The sequence below is a fragment of the Oncorhynchus kisutch genome, linkage group LG21 (assembly GCF_002021735.2).
Source record: "Oncorhynchus kisutch isolate 150728-3 linkage group LG21, Okis_V2, whole genome shotgun sequence".
Lineage (NCBI taxonomy): Eukaryota > Metazoa > Chordata > Actinopteri > Salmoniformes > Salmonidae > Oncorhynchus > Oncorhynchus kisutch.
Genome location: NC_034194.2, coordinates 4249818 through 4269665, shown reverse-complemented (window position 1 = coordinate 4269665; position 19848 = coordinate 4249818). Strand labels below are relative to the sequence as shown.

The following is a 19848-nucleotide window of genomic DNA, read 5'->3' as shown; positions in this document are numbered from 1 at the left end:
GCCGTTCGATTTCGTGACTGCCCCTGCAACACAGAAATAAACACATTTAGTCATATTATATAAAACACTCAAAGTAATGGATATGGAGCATCTATGGCCTCAGTTACACCTGGCACCTAAATGTGACTTCTGTCATATGATCACTCCAAGCTGCATTAGGGTCAGATCTACCAGGATGGGCCTTTGACATAGTCTGGACGCAGTCAGGCCACCGCATATAAATAAGCAATATAAAGAGATGGGGTGAATGAGTGTGGAAAAGTACATTTGACACAAATTATCTTCATAATAACAAAGAACAAATGTGTGTGTCTGTAGTTTAAAAAATAGCATCCAATTATGCCAATCTGTATTTGGGGTTGTTTGAGATGAATGTGATTGTCAGCCCTAACAATTCATTCTAGCACTTCACCAGGCACTGAAAAATACTTAATTGATGACGTGTTCCTTCTATTCCAGAGGACAGCAGAGGAACTTCATCGATTCCACTCCTTCATCAATACAAGCAGTGACCATCTGAAATTCACCCTCAACTTTGATGAGCATGATACAAGTTATCAGGACATTTTCATTAAGAGGGAGGGGGTGTCTTTAGCACAAGCCTATACAGGAAGCTGACGAACAGGAATTCCTTGTGACGAGCAGACAGCTTCCACCCTACACTCCTAGAAAATAGTCTCTCCATCAGCCAATACAGTCGCATACACAGGATTTGTAGTACACAGAGTGACTATGACAAACAAGACGACTGTCTGGATGAGCGTTTCAGACAGCGGGGTTACCCAGAGGAATAGCTGTTAGGAATTTTATGAATAATGATTAAACAATATCTACATTTTAAATAGAACTATAACTAATGAAACTTATACTCTGTTTTATTATATCTTATTAATAATATTCATTCATAAGGGATGGATTGTGGAGCATGAGACAGGGGATGAGTGTTTCAGACAGCGAGGTCACCAAGAGGAATGGCTGGATGAGTGTTTCAGACAGCGGGGTTACCCAGAGGAATGTCTGGATGAGTGTTTCAGACAGCGGGGTTTCCCAGAGGAATGGCTGGAGGAGTGTTTCAGACAGCGAGGTCACCCAGAGGAATGGCTGGATGAGTGCTTCAGACAGCGGGGTTACCCAGAGGAATGGCTGGATGAGTGTTTCAGACAGCGGGGTTACCCAGAGGAATGGCTGCATGAGTGTTTCAGACAGCGGGATTACCCAGAGGAATGTCTGGATGAGTGTTTCAGACAGCGGGGTTACCCAGAGGAATGTCTGGATGAGTTTTTCAGACAGCGAGGTCACCCAGAGGAATGGCTGGATGAGTGTTTCAGACAGCGAGGTTACCTAGAGGAATGGCTGGATGAGTGTTTCAGACAGCAGGGTTACCAAGAGGAATGGCTGGATGAGTGTTTCAGACAGCGGGGTTACCCAGAGGAATGGCTGGATGAGTTTTTCAGACAGCGGGGTTACCAAGAGGAATGGCTGGATGAGTGTTTCAGACAGCGAGGTTACCCAGAGGAATGGCTGGATGAGTGTTTCAGACAGCGGGGTTACCAAGAGGAATGGCTGGATGAGTGTGGATGAGTGTTTCAGACAGCGGGGTTACCAAGAGGAATGGATGGATGAGTGTTTCAGACAGCAAGGTTACCCAGAGGAATGGCTGGATGAGTGTTTCAGACAGCAGGGTTACCCAGAGGAATGGCTGGATGAGTGTTTCAGACAGCGGGGTTACCAAGAGGAATGGCTGGATGAGTGTTTCAGACAGCAGGGTTACCCAGAGGAATGGTTGGATGAGTGTTTCAGACAGCAGGGTTACCCAGAGGAATGGCTGGATGAGTGTTTCAGACAGCGGGGTTACCCAGAGGAATAGCTACATGACGCAAGGGAATGTTATAAAAATACAGGGATGGAAAAGTATCCAATTGTCATAGTTGAGTAAAAGTATAGATACCTTAAAAACCTGTTAAGGCTAGGGCAGAATACTGCCCCCGTTGGTGAAATGTGTGCCCATAGTAAACAGAAAAAAAAACTGTAAAAAATTGCTAATATATGCATATAATAAATATTATTGAATAGAAAACACTCTAAAGCTTCTAAAACCGTTTAAATTATGTCTGTAAGTAAAGCAGAACTCTCAGGGCACTCATTCTCCCAAACTCTCTCTTGTCATCCAAAAAGTTGGCCCAACTTTGACGTCATCGCCCCCACCCTTCCCAAGCACCTACGGTCCTGGGAACACTTCCTATGCCTTCAGCGCGGTGTCCGCTTTCAATGGGGCTTCTCATTGTGTGATTCGCGCGTTCACGAGATTAATGACGGGCCGAATCCTTTCGGTCGCGCGGGGAATACAGGTTACTCTCACGCGCAATCTGCGCCTGTGCTGTCTTTCTTTCAAGATTGATTAAACGATGCGTGTGTTTCTCTTTGTCCTGAGAATTGCGGTGAAGCTATATAGCATGCTAACGCTGTGTTCTGAACCAAGTTTGACAAGTTTAGTCGACATATAATATGTAATTTCGACGTTTTGGTGCGAACTAACTTTACTTTTTGGCTGCATTTCAACCGAAATATGTCGTGTTTGATAACCGAAAGACACAGACTTCAAAACTAAAGCTGTTTTTGGTAAGTATAAACCCTTCCAGGTCTTCTGATGGAAGAACAGCAAAGGTAAGGGAACATTTATGTGTTAAATTTGGGTTTCTGTGGAGGAGCCAAAATGCTAATTCCTGAGCGCCGACTCACATTATAGCCTAGTGAACGAAATCTGTAAAGTTAAAAATAAATGTAACACAGCTGTTTTATTAAGAAGAAGTGTATCTTTCTAAGTATATGTAGAACATGTATATTTAGTCAACGTTTATGATGTGTATTTCTGTTATCTGGCAGAGTTACCATAATTTCTCCAGGCATTGTTGTAGCATTTTTTTAGCCATGACCTTCTATGTAAACCGTGATTTATGGATATAATTAGCATATTATTGAAAAAAACATAAATGTACTGTATAACATGTCCTATTCCTGTCATCTGATGAAGACTTTCAAAAGGTTAGTGAATTATTTTACTTTTAATCCTGCTTTTGTGATTGCATCTATTGTTCTACAAAATGGCTATGTAAATTAGCCTATCTTTGGTGGTGGTTTGACATAAATATGTGCTATGTTTTCGCCGTAAAACATTTTAGAAATCTGACTTGGTGGCTAGATGAACAAGGTGTTTATCTTTCATTTGAGCTATTGGACTTGTTAATGTGTGGAGGTTAAATATTTCTAAGAATATTTTTTGCGTTCTGTGTGCTACTGTGTCAGTTGAGCAGTGGGGGGAGGTGCCCTAGCGGGACGTGTGGTGCCAAGTAGTTAATAGAAAGTCACCCAGTAAAATAATATTTGAGTAAAAGGTATTTGGTTTTAAATATACTTGAGTATCAAAACTAAATGTAATTTCTAAAATATAATTAAAATAATTTCACATTCCTTATATTAAGCAAACCAGACGGTACCATTTTCTTGTTTTTACAATTTACGGATAGCCAGGGGTACACTTCGACACTCAGACATAATTTACAAACGATGCATTTATGTTTAGTGAATCAGCCAGATCAGAGGCAGTAGGGATGATCAGAGATGTTCTCTTGATAAGTACGTGAATTGGACCATTTTCCTGTCCTGCAAAGCATTCTAAATGTAACGAGTCATTTGGGTTGACTGGGAAAATATATGACGTAAAAAATACAATATTGTATATTTTAGGAATGTAGTACAGTAAAAGATGTCCCAAAAAATTCTGAGTTCAAGTAACAGACACATCTCAACATCAACTGTTCAGAGGAGACTGTGTGAATCAGGCATTTTTGGTCGAATTGCTACAAAGAAACCACTACTAAAAGACACCAATTATAAGATGAGACTTGCTTGGGCCAAGAAACACAAACAATGGACATTAGACTGGTGGATATCTGTCTGGTCTGATGAGTCAAAATTTGAGAGTTTGGTTCCAATCACTGTGTCTTTGTGAGATGTAGAGTAGCTGAATGGATGATCGCAACATGTGTGGTTCCCACCGTGAAGTATGGAGGAGGAGGTGTGATGGTGTGGGGGTGCTTTGCTGGTGAAATTGTCTGTGATTTATTTACAATTCAAGGCACACTTACCAGCATGGCTACCACAGCATTCAGAAGTGATACGCCATCCCATCTGGTTTGCATTGTTTTTCAACAGGACAATGACCCAAAACACACCTCCTGGCTGTGTAAGGACTATTTGACCAAGAAGGAGAGTGATGGAGTGATGCATCAGATGACCTGGCCTCCACAATCACCCGACCTCAACCAATTGAGATGGTTTGGGATGAGTTGGACCGCAGAGTGAAGGAAAAGCTGCCATATGTGGGAACTCCTTCAAGACTGTTGGAAAAGCATTCCAGGTGAAGCTGGTTTAGAGAATGCCATGAGTGTGCAAAGCTGCCATCAAGGCAAAGGGTGGCTACTGAATAATCTAAAATATATTTAGAGTTGTTTACCACTTTTTTGGTTACTACATGATTCCATATGTGTTTTCATAGTTTTCATGTCTTCACTATTATTCTACAATGTAGAAATAAAAAATAAAAAAATACCAATAACCCTTGAATGAGTAGGTTTGTCCAAACTTTTGACTGGTACTGTATATCTCATTAATGTTTTTACATTCAGTTACAAAAAGTCACTTTCTTACTACCTCTTCCAAAGTCAAACATGTAAAAAAAAAAATATCAAAAGGGATACTGTCAAAAATGCATTGAATTCAAATGGATTTACCCAGCCTACAAAGCACTACAGCCACTCTGTGATGACCAGTTCTGCTCTTTTATTGAGGGATCTAGTCTAGATTAAACCAAATAGGAAGACAGTTTTATCATGTGGAGGTTTCATTTAGGTCTCTGTTTAACTAGATACTGTTTGTGTTTGGCAGGAGAGAGACCAGACTCTCACTATGACAGCAGGAAGAGTCCTTCAGGGAAATGAGGCCCAGAGACGCACAAACCAGCGAGACAACACCACTGCTCCCAAAGGTGAAAATACTTTTCACTGGTTAGGGAACCTAAAAAGCCATGAGAGGACACACACTGGAGAAAAGCCTTTCCAATGTTCCCAGTGTGGAAAGAGTTTCGCCGTGTTAGCTAACCTGAAAAGGCACGAGAGAATACACACAGGAGAAAAGCCTTATCACTGTTCCCACTGTGGAATGAGTTTTATTCAGGATGGTGACCTAAAAGCTCATGAGAGGATACACACAGGAGAAAAGCCATTCCAATGTTTACAATGTGAAAAGGGTTTTACTCAGATAAGGCACCTAAAAAAGCATGAGAAAATACACACAGGAGAAAAGCCTTACCAATGTTCCCAGTGTGAAAAGAGTTTTACCAGGTTAACTAACCTGAAAAAGCACGTGAGGACACACACAGGAGAAAAGCCTTACCAATGTTCCCAGTGTGAAAAGAGTTTTACCAGGTTAACTAACCTGAAAAAGCATGTGAGGACACACACAGGAGAAAAGCCTTTCCAATGTTCCGAGTGTGGAAAGAGTTTTACGAGGATAGGAAACCTTAAAAAGCATGCGGGAATACACACAGGAGAAAAGCCTTTCCTATGTTCCCAGTGTGAAAAGAGTTTTACTCAGATAGGGCACCTAAAAAAGCATGAGGGAATACACACAGGAGAAAAGCCTTACCAATATTCCCAGTGTGTGTCACACCCTGACCTTAGTATTCCTTTTTTTCCTTGTTATTTTGGTTAGGTCAGGGTGTGACATGGGTGATGTATGTGTTTTTGACTTGTCTAGGGGTTTTGTATGTTTATAGGGCTGTTTCCTTTCTAGGTATATTGTATGTCTGTGGTTGCCTAGACTGGTTCTCAATTAGAGGCAGCTGTCTATCGTTCTCTCTGATTGGGAACCATATTTAGGCAGCCATATTCTGTGGGTACTTTGTGGGTGATTGTTTCCGTGTCTGTGTTTGTTTCACCACACGGTACTGTTTCGTTTTTTTCACATTTCGTTTATTGTTTTGTACTGTTTCAGTTTATTAATTAAAATCTACTATGGACACTTACCACGCTGCATTTTGGTCCGATCCCTGCTACACCAGACGAAGAGGAGACGAAGAGGAGGAAAAGGAGACGAAGAGGAGGAAATCAGCCGTGACAATGTGAAAAGAGTTTCACCGGGTTAACTAACCTGAGAAAGCATGAGAGGATACACACAGGAGAAAAGCCTTTCCAATGTTCCCAGTGTGGAAAGAGTTTTATTCATTTAGCGTACCTAAAAGCTCATGAGAGGATACACACAGGAGAAAAGCTTTTCCAATGTTCCCATTGTGAAAAGACTTTTACCATTTTAGTTAACCTGAAAAAACGTGAGAGAATACACACTGGAGAAAAGCCTTAGCACTGTTCCCACTGTGGAATGAGTTTAATTCAGTTATGGGATCTACAAGCTCATGAGAGGATACACACCGGAGAAAAGCCTTTCCAATGCTCCCAGTGTTGATTTTCCTTTACCTGGTTAAGGAGCCTGAAGGTGCATAAGAAGACACACACCGAAAAAGCCCTGCCACTGCTCTCTCTCTGTATGGAAGGACATTTTCCGTCAGAGAACTTGAAACCACATGAGAGAGTAGAAAGGCTGTATTCTGACTTATATTTTTGACTGAGAATTTGTGTTTTTGTTTCGTGCCACATGAAATCATATTGTTTATGATTATACCTGTCTATATAAGGTCCTACAGTTGACAATGCACGTCAGAGCATACGCCAAGGAATGAGGTCGTAGAAATTGTCCATAGATTTACGAGATAGGATTGTGTCGAGGCACAGATCGGGGAATGGTACCAAAAAAATTCTGTAGCATTGAAGGTCCCCAAGAACACAGTGGTCACCATCATTCTTTAATGGAAGAAGTTTGGAACCACCAAGACTCTTCCCAGAGCTGGCCACCCGGCCAAACTGAGCAATCGGCGGAGAAGGGCATTGGTCAGGGAGGTCACCAAAAACCCAATGGTCACTCTGACAGAGCTCTAGAGTTCCTCTGTGATGGGAGAACCTTCCAGGACAACCCTCTCTGCAGCACTCCACCAATCAGGGCTTTATGGTAGAGTGGCCAGACGGAAGCCACTCCTAGGTGAAAGGCACATGACAGCCTGCTTGGAGTTTGCCAAAAGGCACCTAAAGGACTCTGACCATGAAAAACAAGATTCCCTGGTCTGATGAATCCAAGATTGAACTCTGGCCTGAATGCCAAGCGTCACATCTGGTGTAAACCTGGCACAGCATCAGGCTGTGGGGATGATTTTCAGCGGCAGGGACTGGGATACTAGTCAGGGTCGAGGCAAAGATGAACAGGCTCTGGCTTGGCCACTCAAGGACATTCAGAGAGATCCTTGACATTCAGAGAGATCCTTGATGAAAACCTGCTCCAGAGCGGTCAGGACCTCAGACTGGGGCAAAAGCTCACCTTCCAACAGGACAACGACCAAGCACACAGCCAAGATAACGCAGGAGTTGATACGGGACAAGTCTTTGAATATCCTTGAGTGACCAAGCCAGAGCCTGGACTTGAACCTGATCGAAGAACTGAAAATAGATGTGCAGCGACGCTCCCCATCCAACCTGACAAATCTTGAACAATGGGAGAAACTCCCCAAATACAGCTGTGCCAAGCTTGTAGGGTCATACTCCAGAAGATTCGAGGATGTAATCGCTGCCAAAGCTGTTTCAACAAAGTACGTAGTAAATGGTCTGAATACTTATGTAGATTTTTTAGTTAACTTTAATAAATTAGCAAAAAAATCTAAAAACGTGTTTTTGGTTTGCCATTATGTGGTATTGTGTATAGATTGAGTATTTAAATTTTATTTTATTTTAGAATAAGGCTGTAACGTAACAAAATGTGGGAGAAGTGAAGGGGTTTGAATACTTTCCAAATGCACTGTGTTGTTACATCATGTAGGAGCAGTATAGACCCAGTCTGTTCATTATATACATCTACATGATGTATTGTTACACCATGTAGGAGCAGTATAGACCTAGTCTGTTGATTATATACATCTACATGATGTATTATTACACCAAAATAAAGGGAAATTATATTATTTTATACTAATACAATTGCTCAGAGAAATATATATAGTTTAACATGTAATTCTCAAAAGCTAGGGGTCTGGATTATTGCCACCCATGTTTTCAATACTCCAGCACCCTCCCCCTGGGAGGATAACGACACTAATGTTTTATGAGATTGGAGAAGACATTGGGTGGGATCTTAGACCAAATCTCTCCAGGTCCTTGATTTATTTTGTCTTTTCAATTCAAACCACAGGTTTTCAATGGATTTCAAGTCCGAAGACTGAGATGGCCATTGAAAATGTTGATTTTGTTCCCAAATAACAATTTCTTTGTGGATGTTGATGTGTCTTGCTGGAAGATCCACTGATGGCCAAGTTTCCGCCTCCTAGCATAGAGGTAAACAGGTTTTGGACTAAAATATCCTGGTAGAGGGTAAAGTTTATTTATTTATTTCATACAGTAATTTTAGCTAACCTTTATCAAGGGTATCAATAACTAGGTGCTTATTTTGATATCTTGTTATTTGACTGAATCAGAAATACAGATGTGGAGTAGAGGTTAAGTTTGTTTTAAATTCTCATAAAAAATCTGAACTAATCAAACAACACTTGTTGCTCTTTGTACGTGTTGATATAATATTCATATTTAATGGAGAGAAAATAGCGTTTCCCGAAACGGCTTTATAATATTATAATTCAATGAAGAAGAAAGAAAGTTTTCCCTCCTCAACTGCGTTAACTCCCTCCAGGCAGCAGATGGTGATATGTGTCTTTCAGGCGATGTTTTTAGTGTGACGTATAATCTAGTGGACGGAACGCTTCTTCAACAACTGCAGCCACCTTGGTAGCTCGCTAGCCAACAAATTCGGAACATTCAAGTTCTTTAGACAATTTCGTGGTTATTTGCCACTATGATTTAAACATAGTTATGTGGAAACAACTAGCTACCCCATTAAATGTAATATTTACGTTGTAAGTAGCTAGCTGGTTAAATTAGCACTAGTCTAGTTGCTAATGCTAACTAGCTAACATCCCCGACCATGAGCTTACTAAGCTACTCTCCTCCTGCTAAAGAAGATGAGGCCTGCTGGACAGAGAAAGAAACGGATGTTACAAAACAAAAACAAGTAGAGGATGAGACTGTTACAGTGAAAGAAGAAGAAGAGAAAGACGTTTCAGTGAAAGAAGAGGAAGATGCGTTCAGAGTGAAAGAGGAGGAGGAGGATGTTACAGTAAAAGAAGAGTCCGAGAAAGAGGAGGATGCAGTTTATGGAGTGAAAGAGGAGGATGGGGAGATGACCTTCACATCCATAAAGGAGGAGGAGGAAACTGGATATCTGGGCCCGGTTTCCCAAAGGCAGCTTAAGGCCAGTGGTTCTAACGATGAATTTAACCATAAGGTGGTTTTTGGAAACCGGGGCCTGGTTAATACTAGTAAGTACAGTCTTAAATTCAGAGGCACAAACTCTGCAGTTGTTGAACTGATGTGTGGCGTTAAAGCGGAAATCTGCAATTGTTACATCCATATTTGGACTTTTAAATTATTTATTTCTAGCCATTGATTCTTGAAGAATATAACACATGCCTCATGAGCTTAGTTCACCTGTTGTACCCCATCAGAACCCCAAATAAGCTTTTAAGCTTTTTTTTACTCCAATGTTTAGAAACATGGTTAAATCTATAATATTGATATCATGGATAGTCAGGCCTTGCATCCATAGGTCTGTCTATGAATTTGAGAGTAACATTTCTCCAACCCCATCATCATCTTTTTACCAAAACAGTGGTGGAATAGACTTGTTTTTTTTTTTTTACCTTTATTTAACTAGGCAAGTCAGTTAAGAACAAATTCTTATTTTCAATGACGGCCTAGGAACAGTGGGTTAACTGCCTGTTCAGGGGCAGAATGACAGATTTGTACCATGTCAGCTCGGGGGTTTGAACTTGCAACCTTCCGGTTAGTAGTCCAACGCTCTAACCACTAGGCTACCCTGCCGCCCCAGGGGAATGAGAAGTGTAGCTATTGTAGCAACCATAACCCAAAACCTAGCGACCTCATCAAGAAGTTCAGACATCTTGGCGTAACAGTTATAAGGTGTTGGCTTGACAGTCACTGGACCCAGGTTTGAGTTCAGCTCAGGGCTACCCCCTGAATTCACTACACTATGAATACAAGGACTGGCCATCCATAAGGTCAAAATATAGTTTTGAGCAAGATTTCAAGGCTATACATTTTATTTATTTATTTACAGTTTGGAGGGTTGGAGCTACAAACGTATGTTTTGGTTTCTGGTCGGGGCACATTTATAGGCCTACATTTGTGCGCAGGACAGGTAGACTAGTCCTACTTCTATATGGGTAATCAGGTGTGCGTCCTTCCTCAACATTGACAGGAGTGTTTCAAACAAAAGACAATGAATAAATTGACAAAACTGACGTATCTTGCGGGATCAGGTCTGGGTGGTCTGCCATAGGCCACTTCATTTAGTATCCGTTTGGGTCAGCATGGGGAGTGATTGTATTTCCCAATACTATGTTGTACCGAAGTTGACCGACTGAAAGGGAGCGTGACTTTATGACTATAATTACTGTTCCCTGAAGGAGGGAAACAAGATTTACAACCCTTCCTGGTTTGGTGAAGAGCAGTATTGAATTGAAGGAATAAAACCGAGCCTCACGCTCATCACCAGCGTATTTAATAGTATGTTGCACTTAGTTTCCCTCCTTCAGGGAACAGTTATAGTCATAACGTTACGTTTGTCATATGATTAACTTAAATACTGGATCTTGCTGTCGGACAGTTTTCTTGTATTCAGATCTCTTAAATGCACTCTACCTACGTAACATTTAGTGTCTCTTTATGTTACGCTGGGAAAACAGTCTTCATGGGCACAGAAATCCTACATTTCAGAGTTTGCTAAATCCAATGGTTCAAACCGAGAGTCACCTTAACTTTATTGACAACACCCACATGGATACCGTCATTAACGTCGTTCTTCAATAATTAGACATTCTTAATACTGTAAATATTTAGTTAGTCACATGTTCCAACTATCATCAGCTGATCCAGGAAATCATTTTCTGAATGCCAGTCGCATGACAAACATCACGACATGCAACAACAACCAAAGTTGTTCTTCATTCATTACTCTGGTAAATACAGTTATGCCATGCTCCACGTTGGTTCCAACATCCCTAAAAAATGTATGTTTATAGTTGGTGGGTGGGTTCTACAGTAGGTCTATGTTATTGTTAAGTGAAGTTATGGGTCCTACAGTAGGTCTATGTTGTTAGGTGAAGTTGTGTGGTCCTACACTAGGTCTATGCTGTTGTTAGGTGAAGTTATGGGTCCTACTGTAGGTCTATGTTGTGAGGTGAAGTTGTGGGTTTTACAGTAGGTCAATGTTATTGTTAGGTGAATGGGTCCTAAAGTAGGTCTATGTTGTTATTAGGTGAAGTTATGGGTTCTACATAAGGTCTAACGACAACATAGACCTACTGTAGGACCCATAACTCCACCTAATAATAACATAGACCTACTGTAGAACCCATAACTTCACCTAACAACAACATAGACCTACTGTAGGACCCCATAACTTCACCTAACAACATATACCTAGGTCTATGTTGTTAGGTGAAGTGGGGGGTTCTACAGTAGGTCTATTTTGTTGTTGTTTGGTGAAGTTATGGTTTCTACAGTAGGTCTATGTTGTTGTTAGGTTAAGTTATGGCTCCTACAGTAGGTCTATGTTGTTGTTAGTTGAAGCTATGAGTCCTACAGTCAATCTAGGTTATTGTTAGGTGAAGTTATGGGGTCCTACAGTAGGTCTATGTTGTTGTTAGGTGAAGTTATGGGTTCTACAGTAGGTCTATGTTGTTAGGTGAAGTTATGGGTACTACAGTAGGTCTATGTTGTTGTTCGGTGAAGTTATGTGTCCTACAGTAGGTCTATGTTGTTGTTAGGTTAAGTTATGGCTCCTACAGTAGGTCTATGTTGTTGTTAGTTGAAGCTATGAGTCCTACAGTCAATCTAGGTTATTGTTAGGTGAAGTTATGGGGTCCTACAGTAGGTCTATGTTGTTGTTAGGTGAAGTTATGGGTTCTACAGTAGGTCTATGTTATTGTTAGGTAAAGTTATGGTTTATACAGTAGGTCTATGTTGTTGTTAGGTTAAGTTATGGGGTCCTACAGTAGGTCTATGTTGTTAGGTGAAGTTATGGGTACTACAGTAGGTCTATGTTGTTGTTCAGTGAAGTTATGTGTCCTACAGTAGGTCTATGTTGTTAGGTGAAGTTATGGGTCCTACAGTAGGTCTATGTTGTTGTTAGTTGAAGCTATGAGTCCTACAGTCGATCTATGTAATTGTTAGGTGACGTTATGGGGCCCTACAGTAGGTCTATGTTATTGTTAGGTGAAGTTATGGGGTCCTACACTAGGTTTATGTTGTTATTTGAACTTATGGGGTCCTACAGTAGGTTTATGTTGTTAGATGAAGTTGTGGGTCCTACATTAGGTCTATGTTATTGTGAGGTGAAGTCATGGGTCCTACAGTAGGTCTATGTTATTGTTATGGGTCCAACAGTAGGTCTATGTTGTTGTTAGCTGACGTTATGGGTCCTACAGTAGGTCTATGTTGTTCTTAGTTGAAGTTTTGATTCCTACAGTAGGTATATGTGTTTGTTAGATGATGTTATGGCTCCTACAGTAGGTCTATGTTATTGTTAGGTGAAGTTATGGGTCCTACAGTAGGTCTGTGTTGTTGTTGTTAGGTGACGTTATGGGTCCTACAATAGTTTTATGTTGTTAGGTGAAGTTATGGTGTCCTACAGTAGGTTTATGTTGTTAGGTGAAGTTATGGGGTCCTACAGTAGGTCTATGTTAGGTGAAGTTATGGAGTCCTACAGTAGGTCTATGTTAGGTGAAGTTATGGGTCCTACAGTTGTGCTATATTGTTGTTAGGTGAAGTTATGGGTCCTATATTAGCTCTATGTTATTGTTAGGTGAAACTATGGCTCCTACAGTAGGTCTGTGTTGTTGTTAGGTGACGTTATGGGTCCTACAGTTGTGCTATGTTGTCGTTAGGTGAAGTTATGGCTCCTACAGTAGGTCTATGTTGTTAGTTGAAGCTATGAGTCCTACAGTCGATCTATGTTATTGTTAGGTGAAGTCATGGGTTCTACAGTAGGTCTATGTTGTTGTTAGGTTAAGTTATTGGTCCTACAGTAGGTCTATGTTGTTGTTAGGTGAAGTTATGGCTCCTACAGTAGATCTATGTTATTGTTAGGTAAAGTTATTGGTTATACAGTAGGTCTATGTTGTTGTTAGGTGAAGTTATGGGTCCTACAGTAGGTCTATGTTGTTAGATTAAGTTGTGGGTCCTACAGTAGGTCTTTGTTATTGTGAGGTGAAGTCATGGGTCCTACAGTAGGTCTATGTTATTGTTATGGGTCCTACAGTAGGTCTATGTTATTGTTAGGTGAAGTTATGTTGTCTACAGTAGGTTTTTGTTGTTAGGTTAAGTTATGGCTCCTACAGTAGATCTATGTTATTGTTGGGTGAAGTTATGGCTCCTACAGTCGATCTATGTTGTTGTTAGGTAAAGTTATGGGTCCTACAGTAGGTCTATGTTAGGTGAAGTTATGGGTCCTACATTAGGTCTATGTTGTTGTTAGTTGAAGCTATGAGTCCTACAGTCGATCTATGTTATTGTTAGGTAAAGTTATGGGCCCAAATTAGGTCTATGTTTTTGTTAGGTGGAGTTATGGGTCCAAATTAGGTATATGTTGTTAGGTGAAGTTATGGGTTCTACAGTAGGTCTATGTTGTTAGGTGAAGTTATGGGGTTCTACAGTAGGTCTATGTTGTTGTTAGGTGAAGTTCTGGGTCCTATATTAGCTCTATGTTATGTGAGCGGACAAAGTAATTCTAAAGCGGGAAGGTGGAATAAACGAGTCCGGAGTAGGTTTTCTTGATTGAACACAGTTCTCTATTGAGGGCATTTGGTCAACACAAACACTCCAACATAATCAATGAAAATCTTCCAAGGAAAAACATACATCTTCTTCTCCAGATGAAACAGGAACACAATAGGATTATCTTTAAACTACAACAAAAGTCACGGGATTGTCACCGTCTTAGTGGTTCTTCCTGGATAGCTCCTCTGTCTCGGTGGCCATCTTCCACAGATAGTTTTCCCCTCTTCTCTCTGCTGGTTCCATTCTCTCTCTTATAGGGGAAGGAGAATATGTCATTAGTACCGTCAGCTGTGCTTAATTGCCTCTGGTTACCTTGTCTCCCATGCCTTGTTGGGCTACTATCCGTGAGCCCAGCCTGCCTTCTGGTGGTCCTTCCACAGTTATTGTTAGGTGAAGTTATGGCTCCTACAGTAGGTCTATGTTGTTGTCAGGTGACGTTATGGGTCCTACAGTTGTTCTTTGTTGTTGTTAGGTGAAGTTATGGCTCCTACAGAAGGTCTATGTTGTTGTTAGTTAAAGCTATGAGTCCTACAGTAGATCTATGTTATTGTTAGGTGAATTTATGGGTTCTACAGTAGGTCTATGTTATTGTTAGGTAAAGTTATGGGGTCCTACAGTAGGTCTATTTGTTGTTCGGTGAAGTTATGGGTCCTACAGTAGGTCTATGTTGTTCTTAGTTGAAGTTATGGGCCCTACAGTAGGTCTATGTTATTGTCAAGTAAAGTTATGGTTTCTACAGTAGGTTTTTTTTGTTAGGTGAAATTATGGCTCCTACAGTAAGTCTATGTTATTGTTAGGTGACGTTATGGGTCCTACAGTCGATCTATGTTATTGTTAGGTGAAGTTATGGGTTCTACAGTTGGTCTATGTTATTGTTAGGTGAAGTTATGGGCCCTACAGTAGGTCTATGTTATTGTCAGGTAAAGTACAATAGGTTTTTGTTGTTAGGTGGAGTTATGGGGTCCTACAGTAGGTTTATGTTGTTAGGTTAAGTTATGGGTTCTTCATTAGGTCTAACAACAACAAAGACCTACTGTAGAACCCATAACTCCACCTAACAATAACATAGACCTACTGTAGAACCCATGACTTAACCTAACAACAACATAGACCTACTGTAGGACCCCATAACTTCACCTAACAACATATACCTAGGTCTATGTTGTTGTTAGGTGAAGTGGGGGTTCTACAGCCGGTCTATGTTGTTAGGTGAAGTTATGGGTCCTACAGTAGGTCTATGTTATTGTTAGTTGAAATTATGAGTCGTACAGGAGGTATATGTTATTGTTAGGTGAAGTTATGGGGTCCTACAGTATGTTTATTTTATGTGAAGTTATGGGGTCCTACAGTAGGTTTTTGCTGTTAGGTGAAATTATGGGTCCTACAGTAGGTCTTTGCTATTGTGAGGTGAAGTCCTGGGTCCTACAGTAGGTCTATGTTGTTGTTAGGTTAATTTATGGGTTCTACATTAGGTCTATGTTGTGAGGTGAAGTTGTGGGTTCTACAGTAGGTCTATGTTATTGTTAGTTTAAGTTATGGGTCCTACAGTATGTCTGTTGTTGTTAGGTGAAGTTATGGGTCCTAAAGTAGGTCTATGTTGTTGTTAGGTGAAGTTATGGGTCCTACAGTATGTCTGTTGTTGTTAGGTGAAGTTATGGGTCCTAAAGTAGGTCTATGTTGTTGTTAGGTGAAGTTATGGGTCCTACAGTAGGTCTATGTTGTTAGGTGAGGTTATGGGGTTCTACAGTAGTTCTGTTGTTGTTATTTGAACTTATGGGGTCCTACAGTAGGTTTATGTTGTTATTTGAACTTATGGGGTCCTACAGTAGGTTTATGTTGTTAGATGAAGTCATGGGTACTACAGTAGGTTTTTCTTGTTAGGTGAAGTTATGGCTCCTACAGTAGATCTATGTTATTGTTGGGTGAAGTTATGGTTCTACAGTAGGTCTATGTTATTGTTAGGTAAAGTTATGGGTTCTATAGTAGGTCTATTTTGTTGTTAGGTGAAGTTATGGGCCCTACAGTAGGTATATGTTATTGTTAGGTGAAGTTATGGGGTCCTTCAATAGGTTTATGTTAGGTGAAGTTGTGGGTCCTACAGTAGGTCTTTGTTAATGTGAGGTGAAGTCATGGGTTCTACAGTAGGTCTATGTTGTTGTTATGGGTCCTACAGTAGGTCTATGTTGTTGTTAGTTGAAGTTATGGTTCCTACAGTAGGTCTGTGTTGTTATTAGGTGAAGTTATGTGTCCAATTTGGCTAACACTTAGTGGACAAACACTCATTGTCAGGCTGATGGCAAAGCTAGCCAAATAGCATTTTATGTGTTTTTTTAAGTATTAAAACCTGTCAAGGACTGGGAACCCCGTTCCCCTAGCGAAACCCCCCCCCCCCCCCCCCCCCCCCCCCCGCAACAGCCAGTGAAAGTGCAGGGCACCAAATTCAAAACAACCAAATCTCATAATTACAATTCCTCAAGCATACTAGTATTTTACACCATTTTAAAGATAAAATTATCATTAATCCAGCCACAGTGTCTGATTTCAAAACGGATTTACAGCGAAAGCACCACGAACAATTGTTAGGTGTCCACCAAGCCACAGAAAAACACAGCCATTTTTCCAGCCAAAGAGAGGAATCACAAAAAGCAGAAATAGAGACAAAATTAATCCCTACCTTTGATCTTCATCAGATGACACTCATAGGACTTCATGTTACACAATACATGTATGTTTTGTTTGATAAAGTTAATATTTATATTTAAAAAATCTGAGTTTACAGTCTGTACAAATTAAGTGGAACGTAGCTACCTTTCACGTGAGCGCGCCAGACCGAGGCTGTGGCACTCTGCCAGACCACTCACTCAAAGAGCCCTTATGAGCACCTCCTTTACCGTAGAATCCTCAAAACTGTTTCTAAATCCTGTTGACTTCTAGTGGAAGCCTTGGGATGTGAAACATAACTAATATCCCACGGTATCTTCAATAGGGGCTGAGTTGAAAAACTTCAAACCTCAGATTTCCCACTTCCGGGTTGGATTTTTTCTCAGGTTTTTGCCTGCCATATGAGTTCTGTTATACTCACAGACATCATTCAAACAGTTTTAGAAACTTCAGAGAGTTTTCTATCAAAATGTACTAATTATATGCATATTCTAGCTTTTACGGCTGAGTAGCAGGCAGCTTAATTTGGGCACGTTTTTCATCCAAGCTACCCAATACTGCCCCGTACCCCAGTTGATTTGCAACAATAACATAAACATTATATTCAGCAAGCCATTCAAGTGAGCATCATTATAATCCAACAGTAATGTGAAATGCACTCATAAGCAACCTGCAAATGGAGGCTATTTTTTGCTGTCAGCCTATGAGAACTCCCCTGAGTTTTCCCCCATGGTGGTGAATTAGTGAATAGGCACAGATCTTAATGTGAGTTTCCTTGAGTAGCACTCCTGAGACATTGTGAAAACTAAAATCTTCGCTCACCAATTTTGCTCATTAACAGGGAGGCGTTTCTGCAATCAAATTGTGTGCGCATCGCCCTCGTGCCGCAATTTTATCAAACAGAAAGGGGCCAATATTGGAGACCAAAAGTCATCTGGCGCACTGCTTAGGATGTCAACAACTTTACTAACTTAATTCTAGTTACCACTCATGTGAAAACAAGACAAAATGACTTGTTGCTAACTTGACTGATTGTCAAATAATTTAACAGACGTCAATTGTTGTACAACTTCATGGGTATACTCTGGGCATCACCTTTTACCTCAAATAAACAGTGGATTTTTTTTGTGTGGGCTTCTAACCATCTGTTTGACTTTGTTGTTCACACAGGAGAGAGACTTGATTATCTCGGGTCCTCTGGGGAGTCTACAGAAGAGAGACGTGACTATTGTGGGTCCTCTGGGGAGTCTCAACAACCTCATGAAGCTGACAAGGCAGATCAGAGTCTCTCCAAATCAGAACACCTCAAGAAACACCAACAGAGACCCACCGGGAAGAAATGTCATTGCTGCTCTGACTGTGGGAAGAGATTCAACTCTTCAGGAGACCTTAAACTACATCAAAGAATTCACACTGGAGAGAAATCTTATGGCTGTGATCAATGTGGGAAGAGATTTACTGATTCAAGCAGCCTGAAATCACACCAGAAAACACACACACGAGATAAATCCTATAGCTGTTATCAATGTGGGAAAAGTTGTACTACATCTAGCCATCTAATTGTACACCAGAGAACACACACAGGAGAGAAACCTTTTAGCTGTGATCAATGTGGGAAGAAATTTACTGTGTCAAACTCCTTGATGGTGCACCAGAGAATACACACAGGAAAGAAATCTTATAGCTGTAGTCAATGTGGGAAGAGTTTTACTCAACCAGAAAGCCTGATTGTGCACCAGAGAATACACACAGGAGAGAAACCTTATATCTGTTATCAATGTGGGAAAAGTTGTACGACATCTAGCCATCTAATTGTACACCAGAGAACACACACAGGAGAGAAACCATTTAGCTGTCATCAATGTGGGAAGAGTTTTGGTACATCTAGCCATCTAATTGTACACCACCGAACACACACAGGAGAGAAACCTTTTAGCTGTAGTCAATGTGGGAAGAGTTTTAGTCAATCTAGTGATCTGACAGTGCACCAGAGAACACACACAGGAGAGAAACCTTATAGCTGTGGTCAATGTGGGAAGAGTTTTGTTCAATCTGGCCATCTGACAGTGCACCAGAGAACACACACAGGAGAGAAACCTTATAGCTGTGGTCAATGTGGGAAGAGTTTTAGTACATCTGGGTATCTGACTATACACCAGAGAACACACGCAGGGGGGAAACTTTGTAGCTGTCATAAATGTGACAAGAAATTCTCAGATAAAAGACTTCTGATCAAACATCAGAAAATACATACATGAAGCAATTGTTTCTTGAAATCAATGAAATATCCCACCTAGCAAAATGCAATTGAAAAGACATTAAAAAGAAGACTATGGCCGAAGTCCAAAATTCGTTCGGTTTTACTTGAAAGTTAAAAATATGTATTTTCTGTGGGTTTTTTTAATTACTTGAAAACGACTTAATTTCAATGTACTTGCAGCCTATACACATGGACGCAGTATGATAAATTAGTCTGTCATCAATTTTATTAACAATCTGACATCACTCCAGTATTTCTTGACACATTCAAATGCTAATTGTCTTTATTCCACTACTGAAGAAGCATGTCTCCAATCACCCCATATTTCAAACATTCAGCCTGACAAAAGATACATATTTTATTATTCCATGCCTCACCATTAAGTGAATTATTGCCAATACATATTAACAAAGGGGTAGTACATTTGGTTTTGATATATTTACATTTCTTGTAACAGTTAGTAATCATAATTATTTAACTGACTATTTTGGGTACAATTATATTGACATTGTTGCACTGTTTTTAGAATATCAGGGATAATTCTCAGATGTGCCAACCCAAATGTACTAGAGCATGACATTGGGGACTGGGCCCCCGATCCTATAACATGCCTATCGAGTGAACCCTGAAAAGAGAAAGAAGATCCGCAGTGAGGGGGAAAGTTACTACGGATATTAAGGAGCTAGTTCTAGAAGCTAGTGAGTTTTAGGATTCTATAGAAAGAAAAAGGAGAAAATATATTATTTTATATTGTTATTTAGAAGTGTTTTTTCTTGTTTTTAATTGTTGACAGCCAGTAGGCGCCATGTTTATATTGGTGAAGCATTGAGTTGTAGTTGCAAGTAGTTGATTATAATGTGA

At 40.4% G+C, this 19848-nt stretch overlaps 1 protein-coding gene across 1 annotated transcript; it reads left to right on the top strand.

Annotated features, from left to right (window-relative positions):
• The first annotated feature begins 8884 nt into the window (after positions 1-8884).
• On the top strand, positions 8885-19402 carry LOC116356146 (zinc finger protein OZF-like). Its single transcript, XM_031800094.1, has 2 exons — positions 8885-9526; positions 17898-19402. Exons 1-2 carry the CDS (start codon positions 9133-9135, stop codon positions 18983-18985), a joined length of 1482 nt encoding a protein of 493 aa, XP_031655954.1. The 5' UTR covers positions 8885-9132; the 3' UTR covers positions 18986-19402.
• Positions 19403-19848: the final 446 nt, after the last annotated feature.